We start from the raw sequence: 20,458 nt of genomic DNA on the forward strand, positions 1-20,458 counted from the left end.
CTATGTGGTCTCAGGTTCTGAATGTGGTTAAAGACTTTGCTAGGTGTACCAAGACATGGCCAGCGACTCTGAGTGTGTCCGGACACACAGGGAGAACATTCCCCTGGGACATGGTTGAGGGCTAGATGGGAGGCCAATAGCTGAGACCCCCCAAGGTTGATATAGCAAAAGTGTGGCCATGAGGGCAGCGAGATAGGTTGGCAGAAACCAGCAAATACACCCTTACAGCACCTGGGAAGTCCTGCTTCCCAGAGGGTAATCTAGGAAGGATGGCACACAGATGAGGCAGACATCTGCTCACTCAGATAAACAAAACTGAGGTTATAAATAATGTCACTTTTTAATTTTCTGTACAAAATTTCTCAACCTATGAAAATAAAGTTTGCAAAAGTCAAAGTAGTACATGAGCCCGCACAGGAACTGGCTCAGCTGGGTCTATACTATGTACAAGTCTCCCAGGAAGAGGTGAGAGCCAGCTATGAGACAGGGTGGCCCCTTGGCTAGGGGAAAGCCACTAAGGTGCCTACAGAACAAGAGGGTGGCATTAGGTGGCATTGGGCCAGTGCAGCCTCTGCAATTTCCAGATCTGCCACTAGAGGTCGGCATGATCCTGATCACTTGTCAGGCTCACCTTCTCTGGACCGACCACAGCCAGTGACAAAGGTCCTCAAGGGCCCCTCATACTGGGGAACCATCAGGTCTAGCTGGAAGTGACTGTGGTCCCACCACCCAGGCGCAGGAGCATCTGCTGGCAGTCAAGCAGTAGGCGGTGATCACCAAGCTTCTCTACAGTGCGCGCTGCCTCTGCCAGCATGCTCACGCGCTGCCCAGGGGCCGACAGGAAGGCAGGTGGTAGATAGCAGGAGGCCAACAGCAAGGCCTCCGTGTGCTCCCGCCATGTGGGTCGAGGCTCTAGCTCAGTTGCAGCGCCTGCACATACAGATCATGTCAAAGGGAACTCCCTACCACTTTGGATGCTTCCTCCCCATGACCATCTCACAGACTGTCAGCCCCAGCTGGTTTCAGTATTTCAGTATCCTTCATGCCAGGCCAAGCCAGTGTCCATCCTGTCGTTCCCCTCCCTCCTCCCAACCCCTGTAAGCACGGCTACCTCCTCACCTCCTTTGCCACTGGAACCTGCCCGCCTCCGCAGACTGCGGTCCAGGAGCTGGTGTGTCCGGGCAGGACTTGCCCCTGCCATCAGCCGAGCTGTGGCCTCATGTAGGAACACCTGAACCGTTAGGAGCGATGGCCAGTTTCAGACTTAGTGACTGCTCCAGTGCCTACTAAAGCCCCTGGCTTCCTGCCTCACGGCCCCAGTATGAGATGAGACTAATGGGACTCACCCTTCTCATAGCAGGCCGGAAGCTCTGTGCCAAGCGCCTCAGGCTGCTCAGATCATGTTGGAACCCACGCAGCTCCAGAGCAGAGGCTTGGGGGCCACTGCCAGCACTGTGAACTATCTGGGCTGAGGCTGGCAATTGTTGGCGCTGCCATAGACTGGTCCGAGCTACAAGAAGTAGATCACACAGGAGCAGCTGCATGGCCTGGGACAGACAGCATGGAGGGCAGAGGTCACTGGAAGCTCTAGCATTCGTAAGGGGCTGCATTGCCAAGGCTCTGCACCCGCCTCATACACACGCAACGCAACAGCCACCTGACTACAAGCCCTCAGTCTCCCAGCAGTGGCCCCTAACAGGAGCCCCGTCAGTCTGCTCCCCCACCCTTCTTCCCCCTGGTTGAAAAACAGTGAGACTGTTCTCCCCAGGTCCTAAGCCTTAAGAAACTGAGAGAAGCCCATTCATTCAGCACATTTTGTACTAACTCTGAGAAACTGGGAATGGACAGCTACGACCCTGGGCTAGCCAGGTACCCACCCTACCCCCTCACCTTGTCAATCGGACTGCCAGTCGGTGTAGTGGCTAAGCTGTCCCGCAGGTACCCACTGGCCTTCTCACAGATGGCCAGGCTGGCTGGGCCAGATTCCACCTTTCTGTGGTCCAGCATAGCCCGGGCAGCCTTGAAGGAGTACAGAGCTGCCCTGGGTAGGGGTCTCCTGTTGGGTTCAGGGCAGACATGGTAAGTAAGACCAGGCTACAGCCCCTCCCTGAGTCCTCCCATGCTGGTTCTAGTCTCCTGGGACAGAGAGCACACTGTCCTCCCCATACAGACATGTAAGCAAAGTACTGAGGGGCCCAAGTGGGGTGAAGAGGCCCTGGCTGAGTACTCACTCAGTCTCCTGCAGCACTGGGGGTATATGCTCTACCAGTGGGTACAGCCGCTCAGCCGCCTCCTCATCCCGCCGCAGCCAGTGGATCACCACGGCTGTCAGCGAGGCCCACCACTTGGCCACTGGGTCTGTGCCTACAGAAGAGGGAAAGGTCCTGACCCTCAGCCACACTGCACCTGGGGCTTGCAGGAGTCAGGACAGCGGTCTGGAGCTCACCGGTGGTGGAAGCCATGCTGGAGCTGATAGAGAAGCTGCAGGCAGGAGCCCCGACAGCATCAGAACAGCTGTTTAGCAACTGCAGGTATCCAAGGGCATCTGAGAACTCCCTGAGGCAGGAGAGAGTGGTTAGGACAGACAGCAGCAGTCTCGGGTTCTGGGTGACAATGGCTTTCCCCCACTAACCAACAGAGCATAGTCTGACTCCACTTTTCTCCAAATACCACCTGTCTGGCTGATAGCGAGACCCAGAGAGGCGCTGAGGACACACACAGAGTCTGGCTACTGAACAGGTGAACAAGGCTTCCTAAACACCCTGTTGTAGTGAAGGGCCTTGCCTGGGAATGGCTCAAGAGAACTCACCTATCTCCATCAGTTGCCCCTGGGCTGGGCTGAGCGATACAGTTCAGTGCTCGTTCCAGGAGATGTTCACAGAATAGTCGGGTTACCTGGGCCAGCGGATCCACTGTGGGGAGGGTGAGTGGAGCAGAGATAAGCCATCTTCCTCTCTACAGTCCCTTTCCACACCAATGCCTTCGCATGCTGGGGTATGGAGTTGCCTTCGCATGCTGGGGCCCCAACCCACTTCCTAGCTCCAAGCCTAGACACACAGACACACAGACAGGACGGTGATGGTTATGGACTTAGCCTCTGCCCTCAGAAGCTTGGCCAGGGAGGAAAGTGGGTGGGCTGTGCACACTGAAAGGAGCGCCTAGTCAATAATCACATACCCACGGCCCCTGACCTAAGACTACAATGGTGTGGCCTGGAGTTATCTCTCAAGTCCACCCACTGCCTGCTGACCCATGCTGCTTCCTGCTTCTAAAGAATCTTGGCAAAGCCTAGCAAGGCATCTCACAGCCATAGCTGCTTGCTGGGGGGCCGGGAGAGGACATTCAAAGATGAGGGGGGACAAAGTAATGTGAGGTGGGAACAAGAACGAGGCACGGGACAGGGGTAAGAACAGAACGAGAGAGCACCTGGGTTCCCAGCCACGCTGTACAGGCTATCCTGTGGGGCACCATGCACAGCCCAGTCCCCATCCACGAAGAATCGGTGACCTACAGGGTGGCAGAGCCACTGCATGGCAAGAGGCACTGAGCCACTCTGTGCTAGGCAGGCCTGGCGGGCGCTACTCAGGAAGAATCGCTGTGGAGGAAGGAACAGGACTGTCACACTGGCTCGCAGCTAAAACCCAGACCCAAGTTGGAGACCCCAGCAGGGCCTTCAGCCCCCCTGCTGACCCTGCCACATCTTGTTTAGCCCCTCGCCCTGGAAGTGACAGGTGAGAGTTGCAAAGACAAGCCTCCACCTCTGTCCACATCAGCCTACTCACTGTCAAAAAGTGCAAGGCTCTTGGGAGACTGGTTTTGACCCTCAGGGCAGCTGCCACATAGATCTCCGCCAGTGTTGCCATGGATATAGCATCTCCTGCGCATTCAGCCAGGTTCAGGGCACTTAGTGCCAGGTTAGAAGCAGCAAGGTGCCCTCCTGTGTACTTCCCTGCAAAGTGGGTGAGGCATGAGGACAGGAGGGGATGGGATAGTGGAAGCCCTCAAAGCCCAGCTTCCATCCAGCCATACCCATGGCATGCAGCTGGTGCAGCTTATGGTAGACGAGAGCCGCGTCCCGGGCACTGGCACGTGCATCCGTTTTCAGCCCACAGTCCCTCTGCAGGCCCCCAGCCTGGCCTGCCAGCCAGCGGCCCACCCAGAGACGCTGCAGCAGGTGGCGGATGAGGTTCCAAAGTAGGCTGCAGGCCAGGTCCAGGTTCGAGGTGGGCAGGGGCCGGCCCAGTGCCTGCAGGGCCAGCCACAGCTGCTGAGCAGCCTGGGCAAAATCTCCCTGGAGAAAGGATTATCTCAGTAAGAAAAATGGCAGTAGGGCACCTCCCTAGTCTGCGCCCCTGGAGTCAAAAGAGCTCTGAAGGTGGGGGTGGGGCAGTTTGGAGTGTAGACAAAATGAAGAGAACAGAAGGGCGCCTAGCACCTTCCAGGCCTGAGGGTCTACCCTATTTCTTCTCCCCAGGGTCAGTCCCTTACCCGGGCCAAATCCAGGTCGGCTTGTTTGCGATGTCTCCAGAAGTGTACGGCCGGGCCAGAGTGTGGCCGAGTCACAGGTTCCCCATAGACAAAGAGAAAAGCCAAGCAGGCCAACACTAGTAGTCCATTGCCCAACCAGGCTAGGGGTGGCAGCAACCACTGGGTCCAATTAGAGCCATCTACAGGCAAAGAGAATGTCTGAGGACTCAGCTCCCAGGAAATCAAAAGTCCCAAAGGTCTCTCCCAACAACTCCCAGGCTGGCCTGACTCACCTTTGCTCTCAGCCTCCAGCATGCTGCGCCCAGAGCTGTGGTGCGCACTGGCCGCATCGGAGGGATGGAAGATGCTCCAGCCAAACAGCGAGGCCACGGGGTTGCAGGTCAGACACAGGAAGACCAGGGCACACAGGGCCAGGCGGGAGCGGTCCAGCATGCCTCGGCTGTGTGAAGGCAGCTGGGCTTTCACCTGGAGAGAGGCAGGGAGGTGAGGGAGGAAGACTGCAGGGCCTGTGGGAGGGGAAGGAGCCATGTTGCAGAGTCCGACCTGGCTATCCTCAAAGACTGGGCTGTCGGGCTCCGAGTCACTGACGCCGCTGCTGCTGCCTCTGCTGCCGAGGGACAAGGGGCTACTCTGGGAGGGCGAGCCGGCGTCGGAGGGTGGAGGAGTCAGCGTCTCCACATCAGGTTTCAGGCCCTCCATAGACACATCTGTGCCTCCGCCACTGCCACAGGCCGACACCAGGTCTTTCAGTGATTCTGTAGGCAGAAGGGACGGGTTGGGAAGAGGCCTAGCAGGACCAGACAGTTCTGTTATAATCAAAGCAGTGGGCCAAAGCCACTGTAGGGTCCAGCTGCTCAAGACTGATCAGGAGCTAAAGGGGCCCAGTGGCACATTATGGTCAGAGGCAAGACTGGGCAGGGAAAGAGAAGTCAGCACCAGTGTGGTAGTTTGAATGACTGGCCCCAATTCAAGGGACTATTTGGGAAGGATTAGGAGGCGTGGCCTTGTTGGAGGAGCTGTGTCCCTGGGGGTGGGCTCTGAAGTTTCAAAACCCCACACTGTTCCCAGCTAGCTCTTTCTCTTTGCCTCATGCTTGTCTCAACATGTGAGCTCTCAGCTACTGCTCCAGCGCCAGGCCCGCCGCCACCTACTGCCATGATGGTCATGGACTCAGTGTCTGAAACTGTAAACCCAATAAATTCTTCTATACACTGGCTTGGCTGTCTCACCACAGCAACAAAAGTAACCAAGAGGGTGGGGGGGGGGCGGGAGGCTGGGACTCACTGCTTTTGTGGGCGGTTCGCAGGGCCACGTTCTCCTGCTTGAGCTTCTGGTTGCTATGCTGTAAGAAGCGGATGTAGTCGATGGCCTTGCGCAAGACAGCAGATTTATTCAGCTGTAAGGAGGGAGAGAAGGGGGCTCAGGCGGCCAGGCAGACCTGGCTGTAGGTAAAGGAGGCAGCGCTGCCCTGCATCACAGCTGCCTCGGGACCTTTGTACTTACTCCTTCTGCCTACAATGTTCTAACAGAAAAGTTACCATGTGAGATGCATACAACCACACAATGTGTCCAGCCAGTTGCTGTGCTAGTGTCACCACCCATGTGACCTTTACTTCCTTCAGCTCTGTATCTGTGAGACCTCCCTTGACCACCCAGTCCACGCCTAAAACTCATGACTCCTCCTCGTACCTGCTTCCTTCCCCACACAGGTGAGCTGCTGGCACACTGATGTCTCTCTTTTACACTGTTCAATGCCCACAACTCCCTCTAGGGTGTCAGTCCCTCCAGGGCAGGGCTTTTGTGTGTCTCACCATGGCCCCTGGCCCCTTTCTTTCCTCAAGACGCCCTTGACAAAATCTAATCAGGTAAATGCCCAGACCCAGACCAGTTGATGTGTAAGACTATGTGACCAGCCTAAGCCCACTTCCTGCTGGCGGATGTGCCCGCTCTGTTCCTGCTCACCCTGGTGTGAGTCTCGCAGGCCTCTGGCCATACCTTTGCCTCAGTGCCCACCACCAGGTCCTTGAGCTCCACAATCTTGTCATTGATAGAGGAACGGTAGCGCTTCTCAATAGCATTGTGGGCTGTGCGCTTCTCACCACGGCTCTGAGCTGAGCCCACAGCCTTGCTGCCAGCTGCCAGGCGGTGGATAGGCAGTTTGTCTGTGTCCACAACCAGTGGTACTGTGGCCAGGATGGTCCCTCCACTCACCAGGGTCTGCAAGGTCAGATGCATGTCACCCAGTGGACACATACATGTGCAGCCAGCCCCCTTATGTCTCCCTTTGCCTGAGCCATCTACCTGCAAGGGGCCTGCCTGCACAGCTGTGCCAGGGGCCAGGGTGCCGATGCCTGCCGCCTTCATTGTGGCTCCTGCATCTGTCTTTACAGTGGTCAGCAGCAGTGAGTCCGCCTTGATGAAGTGTGGCTGCAGCACAACCTGGGTGGGAGGGGCCTGGCCATGAGTGCCGTCCAGGCCAGGCTCAGGCTTCCCCCATCCCCCTACCTGGCCAGGTCCACTTACTGGGACCTGCTGGATCTGGGATGTCACAGTGGTTGTTCTAGAGGTTGCTGAGGCTGGCGGCGGCGGCGGCTGCTGGGAGGCCGAGCTCTGGACCTGGGTGTGTAAGGAGACGGGGGAAACTCCTGGTGCTGAGGCCAGTGGCAGGCCAGAAGGTGGCTGTTGGGTGTTTCCAGGAAGGGTCCCTGCAGAGACAAAGTCAAAAGCTGCTGGCACAGGCTGCCTTGCCTACTTTCACCCCATCCGGCTTGTCTGCCTATGGGCTTCACAGAGCTTTCCCTATGATTTTCTCGCAGGACAGGCCCTGCCGATGGATGTTCCACGCAGGATGACGCCTGGCTTCTGAAGCCGAGAAATTCCTCATGAGAGCACAGCGGCTGCTCTGCTGTGACTCCTCCCACCACCTCCCCTACCTGAGAAGCCTGAAGGAAGGGTGGAGAACCCCACCACAGGAGCAGGGCTGAGCTGCAGGGGTGGTGCAGGGAAGTTCGGAGGCAGGAGGGTCCCTGGTGATGGCTGCGGCACTGGCGGCTGGAGGATGGTGAGCGGCACTGGCTCTTCTTTGATGCCAGGCCCGGGGGAGAATGGCGGCACAGACGGGTACATCTTTAAAGCAGTGGGCGCAGATGGCGGAGGGGATGGGGGTGCAGGTGTCACCTTGGGTCCTCCTAGGAAAGCTTCCAGGGAGGAGCCCAGGGAGGCAGGAGAAGACAAGCTCTCATGAGAGCTGGCACCGGGGCTGGTGGGTTCTGTGTCTGCTGTCCCACCCTCAGCATAGGGGGCATCAAAGAGACCAGGGAAGTCACTGTCTTGGTTGTTGATGAGCTGGAGCATGTCTAGGGAGAAGGAGAAGGAGAGGGCAGTGAAGAGTGAGTGGCGGCAGGACACAGAGGCCAGCTCCTGAGCAGGACTTGTAACGCTCCGGACACAGCCCTTTCTCAGACTCCTGTGATGTGTGTGAGGAGCCATTCTTGACACAGTGGGCATAGCTGAGATAGTCCTGGGCACAGGCAGGCAGGGCTGGCACCACTGGGGCCTTGACTTCTGACTTACCCATTTCTAGCCTGGACCTCATGCTGTGGCTGGCTGAGTCTGCCTACTTCAAAGCTCCACCGCTCACCAGTACCACCTGACGTCTCATCGCATCCACAGTCATCGCACATAGCAGGACTGCATGTGCCTGTTCATTCATTCACTCAGTCAGCATGTATCGTGTGCCCAACCAGGCAAGCCATTTTTCCTGGGCCCCTTCACCCCAGGAACCTATGGAAACCTTGCCTATTCCTTGCCTAGCAATGCTACAGTCCCAGCTACCAGGGACTGCTCAAGAATCAAGACTCCAGCCAGGCGGTGGTGGGGAACAACTTTAATCTCAGCACTTGGAAGGCAGAGGCAGGTGCATCTCTGTGAGTTCAAGGCCAGTCTGGTCTGGTGAGTGAGTTCTGTCCAGAGCTCTATAGTGGGACCATGTTTAAAAAAAAAAAAAAAAAACCAAAAAAGAAAACCAAAAAAGGCAAGAGTCCAGCTGAGGCAGTGCCATGGAACCCTACCTCAAGAGAAGGAAAGGACAGGTCCCACAGGAGAACCAAGGCTTTCCTGGGAATGTTGAATGTTCTCTATCTTAGTGGTGTTTTTTCCTTGGGTTGGTATTTTTTGTGTGTGCCAAAGTGCAGCAGGCAATCACACATAAGCACATACTCCACTAAGCTACACTCAGCCTGTCCTGTTTTGTGTTTAATGTGAAAATGTGCATATGTATGCAGCACCCCCCCACAAAAAAAAATTGAGATTGAGGGACAGCCTGAGAAAACCTAGAACACCATTCACTGTAAATGTGCGCCACCTCACCTAGCATTTTTTTCACTTAGATTTTGGAGGGCAGATTCAAGTTTTGATGCTGGCAAGGCAAGCGCTTTACCAAATAAGCCAACCTCCACCCTGTCTTGTATCTCACCGTGGACAGTGCTAACCTTTAACTCTACCTTTGTGGGACGCCACCCACATCTCAGTCCCTCCATGCACGCACAAGAACGTCTGCACTACTTGGTAGGCCCAAGTGCTAATCAGAAGGTAGCAAGCCCTCAAAGGCCCCTCCTGCCCTTTCTGCTCCCTTATTGCCCAACTCGTTTGTTAAAAGAACACACGGTCCATCTAAGACATGGACGCCCTGCTCTGCCCCAGTTGAGCCTCAGTTTCTCAATCTGTAAAACAAGGACATGCCTCACACTCAGGAGCCCAGTTCACAACAGTCAGTAGGGCAGAGGGGATACAGATCAAAGGAGCCTTTACACAGCGGAGTCCCACGCCCACTGACACTCCTGGGCTCTTCCTTTAAAGATGATTAGCAGGGTCCCCTGCTCATATTGACAGAAACTCAGAGACTACTGAGATCCAGTAGTGTCACCCACCCCCCTCAGTTACAGGGGAAGAGAGACTGTAGAGAGAGGATAGTTGAGTGCCTCTGGGAGTAGCACTCTCACACAGGAATAGCAGACATGCAGATATGGGACCATGTCAGGGAAGGGCCCTTACCCTTCCTGGGCAGACACAAATGTTGAGTAAGGTCTTTGACAGCAGACTGGGTCTGGGGCAAGCAGCAGGTCCATTCTGAGGCCACCACATTGACTGAGCCTGCTGTGTGAACCAGATGCCCTATTCCACAAGTTCCTGCTGAGTCCAAATCTACCTGAGCACAATGCTCTCAGCACTAGCCACTGCCCTATTCAGACCATTATCTCAGCTCAGGCCCGCTCCTCTGCTAAGCCTAGGTCTGCAAAACGCCAAGTTCCACCAAAAAACCAGAGGCAACACTGCCATCACTAATCCATTGCTCAGCAGAGGACACTGAGGCTTGGAACAGCACAAGCTGCTGGCAAAGTAGCCAACCAATGCATCTGTGTGTCCTGGGCACGAGGCCAAGTCCCCAAGTCTGGCCATTCAGGCTTTGGTCTCCCCTCTGTAAAAGCAGAGTGCTCTCTCTCCTGGCTCCTGCCTCCTAACACCCACTGTGACACACTCCCTGGCGCCATCCCAGCTACAGGCCCTCTTCCCCAGCTGGCAACCAGCATCTGGCTGGCTCAGCCCAGGGCCCTCTCACCCACTCATGGAGGCCACCTTTTGGGTCAAAGGGCTCCATAGCATCCGTGAACACACTAGAGACCCAAAGCACTCTCAGATTCCCTGCCTACACCACCACTTGAGCTGGAGCCTAGGGCAATTGCCTCCCCTCACTTAGCCTCAGTTTCCTCCTCTGCAAAAAAAGAGGATTAAGTCTTTTCCCAACAGAGCAGGGTAGCAACACTGCCTAGTGATGGGATGCTCAGGCAAGAGGCACGTCAGTCATTGCAGGCAAGACTTCCCTACAGCTGTGAACAGAGCAAAACGGGGTGGCAGGCTCAGCCTTCTGGATCCTTGTGGACTCTCCAGGTTTATGTAGGTCATAAACAGTACTTTTAATCATAGGATCTTTCATCTCGAACCCCCATTTACATTAGCACATTTGCTAAATGGGGAAACTAGGGCCAAGAAAGAAAAGCTGACAGCCTGTACAGCCACCTTCTGCCTGCCCAGAGGGTCTAAAATGTCCAATTAGGGCCACCAAATGGGTCAGACTCAAGGGTGGGCAGGACACTGGCTCTCTGGTCTTTCCCTCCGGACCCTGCCCAGAGGGGAAGGAGAAGATGCAGAGAAAGTTGTCAAAGTTGCAAGTTGCAAGGTGCTGTGGTTAGTCCCTAAGCAGGATGGCTAGAGTGGCCCGCCAACTTATGGCCCGAGGTGAAGGGCCGTCCCACACAGTACTGCGATCCGCAGCGGAGACCCTGGCAAAGTAATAGAGAGGAGGGTCCTCCCCAAGGTACCTTCAAAAGTGCAATCCATGGTTCCGTAGCCCGCGCCCCGCCCCTAGGGCGCACAGACGCCACCTCAACTGCGTCCGCGCCGATTTCACCTGTCAGGCCCCGCGAGGCTTTAAAGCCCGCCGAGCGCCTCGGCGCCCCGCCCCTCGGGTGAGCGCACATGGCCAATCAGCAGCCGCGCCGCGCCCCACTAGGGCCCCGCCCACCCCCGACGGCGGCGGCTCGGGTTTCACCCGGTGCTCTGAATGGGGCAGGGGTTACTAGCGGGCGTCCGCCTTTAACCGCCTCTGCGCCAGCGCGCCGGGGTTACTGGCGGTCACTGGCGTCCTAGCCCCAGCAGCACAGGAACCACCCCTGAGAAATGCCCGGGTTGGGGTCCTGGCATGATCCTAGGAGATGTGTTCCCACAGCTGGTTCGACACACCCAGAACAAGCCTGGACCATTTTAGCCTCAGTTTATCCACTCCAGCCCCTAGCATCAAATGGCAGCAGCGAGAGATGATATGGCTAGTCTGAGGAAAGCCAGGGGGTACTTGATGGTGCAGGGACATCCAGCTAGCAGAGCAGCCCCATAATGGGGACACTCATTTCTGGGAGGGGCTGATGGTCCCAGACCTAGATCACTCACGAAACTGCTTTCAGGAGCCAACAAGGGAAATCCTGCCTCTAGTCACATCCCTCATGCCCTAACCTCAGCTCCGATGTGCCTAGGCCGGGTCAGTATCATCCCTCAAGGTCTCACAGCCCCCAGCAGTTAACAAGTGAAGCCTCAATCAGTTTTCTAGCAGGACTCTGCAAAGGCCTAAAGGGACCCAGTCTCCGGACAGAAGGGAAAAGCAGGGGATACTGAGGGTGTGCCGAGTCTGTCTCTGTCCCTTGCTGACAAAGGTAAAAACTTTCATACATGTGCAAACACACACACACACACACACACACACACACACACACACACAGCCATGACCACCTCCATACCAGTGTTGGCCTATAGCCTAGCTTCTGTGGCTTGGCCCAGCAAGGTTTGGCAGCTTAGTTGGCAGATCAGGGACTCACACTGGTCTCACACTGGCTCTCTGGTTTTCTTCCTCCGGACCCTGCCCAGGGGAAAAAGTTGTCTAAGTTGCAAGGTGCTGTGGTTAGTCCCTAAGCAGGATGGCTAGCGTGGCCCACCAATTTATGGCCCAAGGAGGTGAAGGGCTGTCCCACACAGTGGCTGGAAGGGGCCCAGCTACTAAGTCTCCTCATGGGTATCAGGAGCTTGTGTCCCTTTGGCCCATCTTTCCTTTCAGAGATGTGGAAAACAGCCACATGTCTTTCCTGACACCCAGCCCATGAGTGCTTGTGGGTCTGCCACTCCCCAAACAAACCAAGCACAGCTCCTGTGAAAGGCTCTGACCTCACACATCTTACGACAATGCAACAAAGAGTCCCAACACCAGGAGACACCGAGGGCTACAGTCCAGCTATGCGGTTCCCCAATGCTGACCTATGTTTAGTCCTTTTCTTCTGATTTCTGAGTCTGGAATACAAAAAGACTTGCAGAGGCCCACCTCACAGCCACTCACACCGGCGGTGTCAAGCATCCCCACCTCTGTGTTCTGTCCCTGTCTGGACAACGGAGAAGGACAGGTGTGACCTGAGAAGATGGGCAGGCTTGTGGGTACAACAGCCTAAGTCAAGCAGTGGGCCAGAGGCAGGCCTGGCACCTAGTGGCATGTGTGCCCAGTCCCTACCTCTGCGCTGCCTGACCTCCCCCTCAATCCTTTCTTGAGTCCAGTCTATTAGCTCATTTCTGTAGATGCTTGTGGCCAAGGTGGAGGCTCAGGGAAGCGGAAACTCAAAGCCAGCTTGGCAACCTCACTGAGAATGAGCTTTGCCAGGGACCTGGGGCCATGTGCTGAGGCCTTTTCTTTTAACCCTTCTTGCTGTGCACCAGGGGCATGTCAGCCTCCATGCAGCCTGGGATGGAGCTAGCCAAATACCTCTCTGTGAACCTCCAGGTCCTGGTCTTGCCCACCTCCAGGGCAGGCGATTCTGGGAGAACAAGTTTATAAAGCACCTGCCCACTCACAAAGGCCTCAGCGAAGGTAGCTGCCCTTACAGCCAGCCCCTGTACCGGCTAGAACTGGGAAGCAGACGGAGGCAGTCTGATGACCTGTAGTGCTGAGGTCAACCCCAGGCATCTGGTAGGTTTGTAACACAGCTGAAGGGAGTGCTCCTTGCCACACCCTAGGAAGGACGAGGACTCACTAGGTCCAGCAGGGCTGGAAAGGGGCACCATGGTGCCCAGGCTGTGGGCCATCAAGAGATGCTAGAAACAGGCTTCCCATGAACAGCATGGGCTTCCAGTTCCCACAAAAGACCTGAAGCAGGACAAGAGGAGGCCCAGACTCCCTCATCGGGTTCAGCTCCTCCGCGTCCCACACCTTTCCAGGCCTGCTCTACCCTCCTCACTCAGGCCCTGATCCTATCTGACTTCAACAGGAAACCGGAAGCCCAAGCTGGCCCTCCCTGACAGTATCTGAGGCCCACCCTAGGTGTCTGCTGTGTGTCAGCCACTTGCCTGGTATGTGGGTTCAGCTAGAAGCACAGAACCCTGCCTTTGGGGCACTTCCACTCTACCAAGAAACCAGCCACACACATGTGCATGGGTGTGTGTGTGTGTGTGTGTGTGTGTGTGTGTGTGTGTGTGTGTGTGGTGTGGGAAGGCAAGTGGGGAAGGTGAGAATGCCATGACAGAAAGGCTGTGTAAAGAAAGACAGGGTGTTATCAAGGCTACCTGAGGAGGTGACACTTGCTTGTAGTCTGGATAGGACCACAAGGGAAAAAAAGAGTTCTCTGGCCAGAATAAAGTGTGAGCCCAAAGACCTCCAAGATACTGCAAGGCAGGTGTGAGCTGAGCAGCAGAAATCAGTGGCTGGGGAGAGAGATGAAGTGTTTTGGGATTTCAATGCAGGTTGGTAAGGCTGAGACAAAGACATGGTACCTGCAGGATTTGCAAACTATCCCATGTCATGAAGGACTGCATGCGATGAGAAGGGTGATAGCTGTGAGGACAAGTGACACCACCTCCTAGGGAGGACATGGGACAGAAGTCCCTGGCAGGGACTCCAGTCCTTGGCCACCATATGGGTGCCAGGGCACAGGGGCACAGACTGCCTTTTGTGCACACAAAGGTTTTGCTGCAGGGGATTAGAAGAAAGTGGTTCTTCCTGGAAAGGGACAGGCGACAGGCAGGCTGATGAAACAGTGTCGCTTGGGCTCAGGACCTCTCTCCAGTGAGGACATAAAGGTTGGGAGAATGATGAAGAAGGCCAAGAGCCCTCGGCAGCCCAGGGGAGCACGTGAGACCCTGACTCAGTTCTGCTGAGCCACAGTGCCTATTCTGCTGCCAAGTCAGTTATGGCCTGAGGTGAGCCCGGGGCCAACCAGCATTTACCACCATTGCTTACGCCGAAGGACTACACAGGGGTGCTGGGCCAGTCCTCAGCAGGGGCTCTCAGTCATCAGACTCAGCAAATAGAAAGCAGAGGGGCAGGGGGATGGCTCAGTTAGAAAAGTGCTTGCTGTGCAAACATGAGGACTTGAGGTCAATCCAAGCACCCACACAAAGAGCCAGGTATGGAAAAATGAGAGAGAGAGAGAGAGAGAGAGAGAGAGAGAGAGAGAGAGACAGACAGACAGACAGACAGACAGACAGACAGACAGACAGAGACAAGTGTGGCAGCTGATGCTTACAACCCCAGGGCTGAAGGTATGAGAAAGGATTATCCCTGGGGCTTGCTGGCCAAACAGCCTGCATAGTTAATCTGTGAGTTATAGGTTCGGTTTTTTAAAAAAATGTTGCCTTTAAAAACTATGTAGAAGGGTTGGAGAGATGGCTCAGTGGTTAGGAGCACTTGTTCTTGCAGAGGACCAGGATCCAGTTCACAGCACCACATGGTGGCTCACAACCATCCAAGACTCCAGTTCCAGGGGATCAGATGCCCTCTTCTGACATCAAGAGGTACTGCACACACATGGTGCACATACATGCAGGCAAAACATACATATATAATACAATAAATCTAAAAATAAAATGGGGGATATTTTTGAAACAGGGTTTCTCTGTGTACCTCTGACTGTTCTGGAACTTACTCTATAGACCAGGCTGGCTTTGAACTCAGAGATCCACCTGCCTCTGCCTCCCAAGTGCTGGGATTAAAGACGTGTACCACCACCTCCCAGCCATAAAAAATGTCTTAAATACATTTTTTAAACTATGTGGAAAAGCAAAGACTCTAAACATTCACTTCTGGCCCTACACATTGGCACATACACACATTTGCACACATATACATCCACACACAAACTGGACACAGTGTGGTGGGGGCCATGACGACCACCTCTATACTTCTGCCACCCACACTCCTGCTGGCCTCTAGCCTTCCCATGCAGCCTCACTATCCTGTTTCTGAAGGTATTCTCCCATTCATGTCACCCTGCCCAGGCTGACCCTGCCAGAATGTCCTCCTTACTCTCAGTTCTGCCCACCTGGAACACTCCCATTCTTTTCTTGAAACTTGCTCTGATGTTGCGCTGACCCTACCCACTGTTGGTGGGCCATCACATGCAACAACCCCAGTACTTTTCCCTTGGTGGAGAAGCTGAAACTGCAGACTCTGCCCACTGCCCTCAGGTGAGAGCAGCCTCAGCATGCTCCTGTTTGTCTTGTCTTCCTTTCAAACAGGGTCTCAAATAGCCTAGGCAGGACCCAAACTACACTTACATAGTTGAGGATGGACTTGAATTCTTGATCCCCCTGCCTCTACCCCCTGAGTGCTGGCCTTACAGATATGTGCCACCATGCAGGCAATTTCCATTATCCCTTAGGACAGTTATGTCCTGGGCACCTAGGACTCACCCCAGAGCCACAGGTCTGACATGTGGCCCTGAAAATACCTGGGGCACAGCAAATTAGTAAGACGTTAGTTAGTATGGATCCCACCAGTTTGTAGGAGCTGGGAGCCCAGGGCACATGTTGGTCATTCTGGAGGTGGAAACAGCCCACAAACCCAATGCACTGGCAGCTATTCCCAGCCTAACAGCAACGCTGCGCCTTTCTTCACCTAAGTCCACACAATCCTTTCTTAAGGACTATGTTAACCTGCATGGAAGTGGCATGCCCAACTGTGCACTCCTAGGAGCTTCAAGGAACTTGCACTTGGGCTTCCAAGGCTGCCTTGCCGCAGTGCAGAGAGCTGTCTCTGAGAAGGAAAGTGGATGGCAGGCCCTAGCCCTGCCATTCCTCACGTGGGGGCAGCCTCGGCAGGCTCCTCCACCACCTCCTTTGGACAGTTTCTAAGGCTATGGCACTTGCACCACAAAAATGATGGGCAGTGGCCAGGAGTAAGCGGGCCCTCTGATGCCCAGTGATAGAGACCAGGACACTGCTATGGCTGAGGTGTCTTTTGACCTTGGGAGATGCTAAGGACTTGCTCTTCAGAGCAGGGTGGGGCCCTTTACTGGCCTGTCTCTCATACAAACAGGACAGAGCCATTACACAGTACACAGTCAGAACTTGGAACCACAGCCTGGAATATTCTGGAGACTTACTGTACAGGCTCCTTGCATAGTGACTGCTAGCATTTGCTGAGCAAAACACAACAGCTCTGGGTGCTGGTTGCACACTCTCGGCAGTTTGAGAATAACCCTGCAGGCACTGCATCAGAATACCTCATAGCCTCTGACAAGCTCAGCGGGGCCCCACGAGACCCAAGGAAGGAGTCTGAGCACTGAGTCTATCACAGTGCTAAGAACCGAAAAGGCTGAGAGGTCAGGCCACGTGTCCAAGGCCGCTCAGTAGGGTTGGATGTGAAAACTCGGGTTTTCCCTCCCAGGTGTAGGGAGCTGGTGGGTGGGAACCTGGTTTGGGCAGCCTAGTGCCAGGTTTCCAGGGAAGTGGCTGGGGATGGGGGTAGCGTGTCTATTGTGGGGACAATGGTCAGAATAGACTTCTCCAAGGCCATCAACTCTCCCTAGCTGTACTCGAACCCCCAAAGCCCCAGAAGGCACGGCTCAACACCTAGGGCCAGCTCTGAGCTCCCGTGACTGGGAGGGAAGGCCCCACCATCACTTTGGGAAGCAGTGGGCTGTGCTTTTTACTTGCTGTATGGCCCCAGTCAGTCTCCAAAATAAGAGTGGACATCAGGCTGGGGCACAGCTCAGTGATGTATGTGCCTCTGAGACCCATTCTCAGCACTGCTAAATAAATTAAAAATAAAAATTTTAGCCAGCCTGTTCTACAGAGTGAGTCCAGGACAGCCAAGTCGACACACACAAAAACAAAAACAAAAACAAAAAACAAAACAAAACAAAACAAAACAAAACAAAAAAAAAGCCCAAAAAATAAATAAATAAAAAACTTTAAAGACAGCCAGGCATGATGGCGTATGCCTTTAATCTCAGCAACTCAGGAGGCAGAGGCAGGCAGACTGATGTGAATTCGAGGCCAGCCCGGTCTACAGAGTGAGTCCAGGACAGCCAAGACTACACAGAGAAACCCAGTCTTGAAAAAACAAAACGAGAAAAACAAAACAAAAATAATTAAAGACATCTCCTTAGGCGTGTAGCCAGCCAGTATAGTACCTAACCACAGTCACAATCAGGCAGTGTCTAGGTCCTAAGCCTCCACCAGGCAGTAGCTCCTATTTAGACCAGCCAAGTCACTTGAGAAGCTGTGTCCAGCAAAGCAATATAGGGCAAGAGCTAATGCCCAGCCACCACATCCATGCACCCACACCTAGCACCACTCTCTGGTTCCTTAATTTGGGCCCCTCAGAGGCATCACACAGCTGACCCTGCCACCCCACCCCACCCCACCCACACCCCAAGCCTGTATTTCAGAGAGAGTGAAGCACTTTCCCTAAGAGCAACAATGCACTGGATAGCTTTCTGCTGGACATGACCCCGTGCGCAGGATGCTCTCAGGCTTTCCCCCAGAGGGGCTCTGGACATGGGGACAGCAAGAAGGGGTACTCTACTATGCTGGCTAGTTTTACTTGACACAAACAAGCTAGAGTCATCTCAGAGGAGGGAGCCTCAAGTGAGAGAAAATGCACCTCTACGGTTGGGCTGTAGGCAAGCCTGTAGGAGTGGAACTACTTGGTAGGGATTAGGAGGTGTGGCCTTGTTGGAGGAAGTACGTCTCTGGGGATGGGCTTTGGGGTTTCAAAAGCTCAAGCCAAGCCCAGTGTCTCTCTTTCTCTGTCTGCGGATCTGCATGTGGAACTCTCCAGCACCATGTCTGTCTGCCTGCACGCCACCATGCATACCAGCCATGACAATGGACTGAACCTCTAAACTGTAAGCCAGCCCCAAATGAATGCTTTCCTTGATAAGAGTTGCCATTAGTTGGGCTGGAGAGATGGCTCAGTGGTTAAGAGCGCCGTCTGCTGTTCCAGAGGTCGGGAGTTCAATTCCCAGCAACCACATGGGGGCTCACAACCATCTGTAATGTGATCTGGTGCTAAAGTATTCATATACAATACAATTTAAAAAAAAAGAAAAAAGAAAGAGATGCCATGGTCGTGGTGTCTCTTCACCACTGACTAAGACACCAATAAACTCACTGGACTTAGATGGAAAGTGCTTCTCCAGTCTGTAACTGTGCCCTATCAGATTCACAGACACCTCTACCAAGGGAGAGTCAGAAAATACTGGGACACAGACAGATACGGTATAAGAGCAGGCCCAGAGAAGGGGAATTAGAACTCAGGAGGGCTTCTCAGTAAGCCATGTTGGACCTGAGCTATGCATATAGTCCAGCTGTTTGGAAGCTGTCTGTCCCAGGCCTTCGGCTCCCCGGGGCTCCTAGAGGAACTAGCCAGTCTCAGAACAGAAGTATCTCCATTTGTCACAGTAGTCTCCACCACAGGCTCCCTCTCCCCAGCCTCTAGGGACCTGACACTAGGAGCTCCTCTGAGGTCACAGCCAGCAGCAGGACTTGCTCTCTTGGCGCATCATCGCCCTCAGAAACAGAGGTGCCAAGCTCACAGGACAGTCACAAGGCGAAAGGGCGAGAGAAGCAGGCAGGGGATGGCTAGTGGCTCTCCCTGCCACCTTCCAGTCTTATGACCAATGCCACTCTGGGCAGGGAGACACCTGCATGACTCCTAGGCCCCTGCCTCAATCTGGCCCATTATCCATCCAGGGGTCCAGGTGTTTGAGTCAGCAGCCAGGGTCTGAATTCTGGTTCTGCCTTGCTGTGGCTGCAGGCCCTAACAGTGTCTGGCACACTCACAAAGGGCTCAATAAATGTTTGATACCCATGCGATGTGGTCCACCCTATGAAAAGGAATTTCTAACAACTTAAATATGGTACTCCACCCCCACCTCCGCCCCCCGCCCTTCTCCCATGGACCCTAGCCATGCCTGGAACTTGGGCCTGCCCAGATGTCTTTCAATCTTTATCAGGGGGGTAATCGAGAACACAATCTACTGTAACCCCACAAGGCCCTTTTGTAGTGGCAGATTACACACGTTCATGGTTTTCTGGGGTGGAGCAGCCTAACGCAGAAGAGAGATGCAATGTTTTGAGACTGCTTACAGCCACCAGAGACCACTGAATGGTCCACCTCACATGGATACATCTCATAGTACCAAAGATTTGGGTTTTTTTTTTTTTTTTTCTTTTTCCTCCTCCAGATCCCCCTCTTCCCTCTGTCCACTTGGTGGTAGTGGTTGAAGCTGGAAATGAATCATGCTGGGCAAGTCCAAGTGATGTTTTGAGGGCTCTAAGTGGCCTGGGGTGTGGCTCAGTGCAGAAGGCCTGTTAACATGTTCTAGGTCCTGGGTTTCTGCCTCGGAATCGCAAAATTTGAAAAATATTCTAGAGAGCGGCTGCTTTGTTTCTATCAGCTTTCCCAGCGTCACCCACACCGACTCCTCAAACTTAGGTCCTACCTCAGGGGCCTTTCTCCCTACCTTGCCATCAGCCTAGAAAGTATCTTTCCTTGCCGGTGCAGGGGCTGCCCCTCAGCTCTATAGCACACAAAGAGACCTCCATGACCTCTAGACCCAAAGTAGCCAGAGGCGTGTACGCCGAGGTGCATGTAGATATCCGTTCGTGGACTTTCTTGGGGAGTTTGGGATACCCAACAAATGAGGAAGCTCGGGTCAGCCTGTGAACTGTACACACAGTACCCAGCCTGGAATTCAGTGTACGCTCAGCACGTCCAGAAACCAAGCCCACTGCGGTCCCAAGAGCCGTCCGGAGAGCTCAAGCCTAGATCCAAGGCACACCGACTACGCAGTGCGCAAGCGCAGACGGTCCAGGCCAAGTGACCTCCCGGACGGGGTACCCTGTACAGGCCGCACCAGAGCCACAGGCCACGCACCTTCAATGTCGGTCAGCAGAGCCGCGTCCAGTTCGCACGGCTCGGCCAGCGCCTGTTCCAGAGCCGTCTCGCTGAAGGGCAGCTCGTCCATGGCGCTGGCACCCGCCGGGCTTCGGAAGAGGGCCCGCCTAAACGAAAAGTTCCTCGGAAACTGCGATCCGTGGGCGGAGCCACCCGGGAAGAGGGGCGGGGTTTCCTGCTAGGGCCCGCCTACCAGCCGGA

At 54.7% G+C, this 20,458-nt stretch overlaps 1 protein-coding gene across 3 annotated transcripts; it reads right to left on the minus strand.

The window, feature by feature from the left end:
* Positions 1 to 143: 143 nt before the first annotated feature.
* On the minus strand, positions 144 to 20,401 carry Srebf1 (sterol regulatory element binding transcription factor 1). Of its 3 annotated transcripts, XM_051167330.1 has the most exons (22): positions 20,237 to 20,388; positions 19,222 to 19,261; positions 14,327 to 14,333; positions 10,866 to 10,908; positions 7,422 to 7,844; positions 7,012 to 7,193; positions 6,790 to 6,927; positions 6,484 to 6,705; positions 5,773 to 5,884; positions 5,032 to 5,243; positions 4,761 to 4,953; positions 4,489 to 4,667; positions 4,030 to 4,291; positions 3,783 to 3,949; positions 3,427 to 3,595; positions 2,810 to 2,912; positions 2,447 to 2,556; positions 2,232 to 2,364; positions 1,891 to 2,056; positions 1,347 to 1,547; positions 1,120 to 1,231; positions 144 to 930 (listed from the first exon to the last, which is right to left on the minus strand). In XM_051167330.1, exons 1-22 carry the CDS (start codon positions 20,325 to 20,327, stop codon positions 701 to 703), a joined length of 3,495 nt encoding a protein of 1,164 aa, XP_051023287.1. In that variant the 5' UTR covers positions 20,328 to 20,388; the 3' UTR covers positions 144 to 700. The 3 variants fall into 3 exon arrangements, with proteins under 3 accessions (XP_051023287.1, XP_051023285.1, XP_051023286.1); XM_051167329.1 differs by lacking the exons at positions 10,866 to 10,908; positions 14,327 to 14,333; positions 19,222 to 19,261 and having other exon boundaries at positions 145 to 930; positions 20,237 to 20,400; XM_051167328.1 differs by lacking the exons at positions 10,866 to 10,908; positions 14,327 to 14,333; positions 19,222 to 19,261 and having other exon boundaries at positions 4,761 to 5,243; positions 20,237 to 20,401.
* Between the last annotated feature and the right edge of the window lie 57 nt (positions 20,402 to 20,458).

The sequence above is a fragment of the Acomys russatus genome, chromosome 25 (assembly GCF_903995435.1).
Source record: "Acomys russatus chromosome 25, mAcoRus1.1, whole genome shotgun sequence".
Taxonomy (NCBI): Eukaryota; Metazoa; Chordata; class Mammalia; order Rodentia; family Muridae; genus Acomys; species Acomys russatus.

Bases quoted from the DNA above. Each gene is read 5' to 3' on its own strand.
- Srebf1 (XM_051167330.1), bottom strand. From the start codon at position 20,327: ATGGACGAGCTGCCCTTCAGCGAGACGGCTCTGGAACAGGCGCTGGCC. The intron at 4,292-4,488 runs GTAAGGGACTGA...TCCTTTCTCCAG, and splicing joins CCGACCTGGATTTGGCCCGG to GGAGATTTTGCCCAGGCTGC. The intron at 1,232-1,346 runs GTGAGTCCCATT...CTAACGGTTCAG, and splicing joins TCCGGCCTGCTATGAGAAGG to GTGTTCCTACATGAGGCCAC.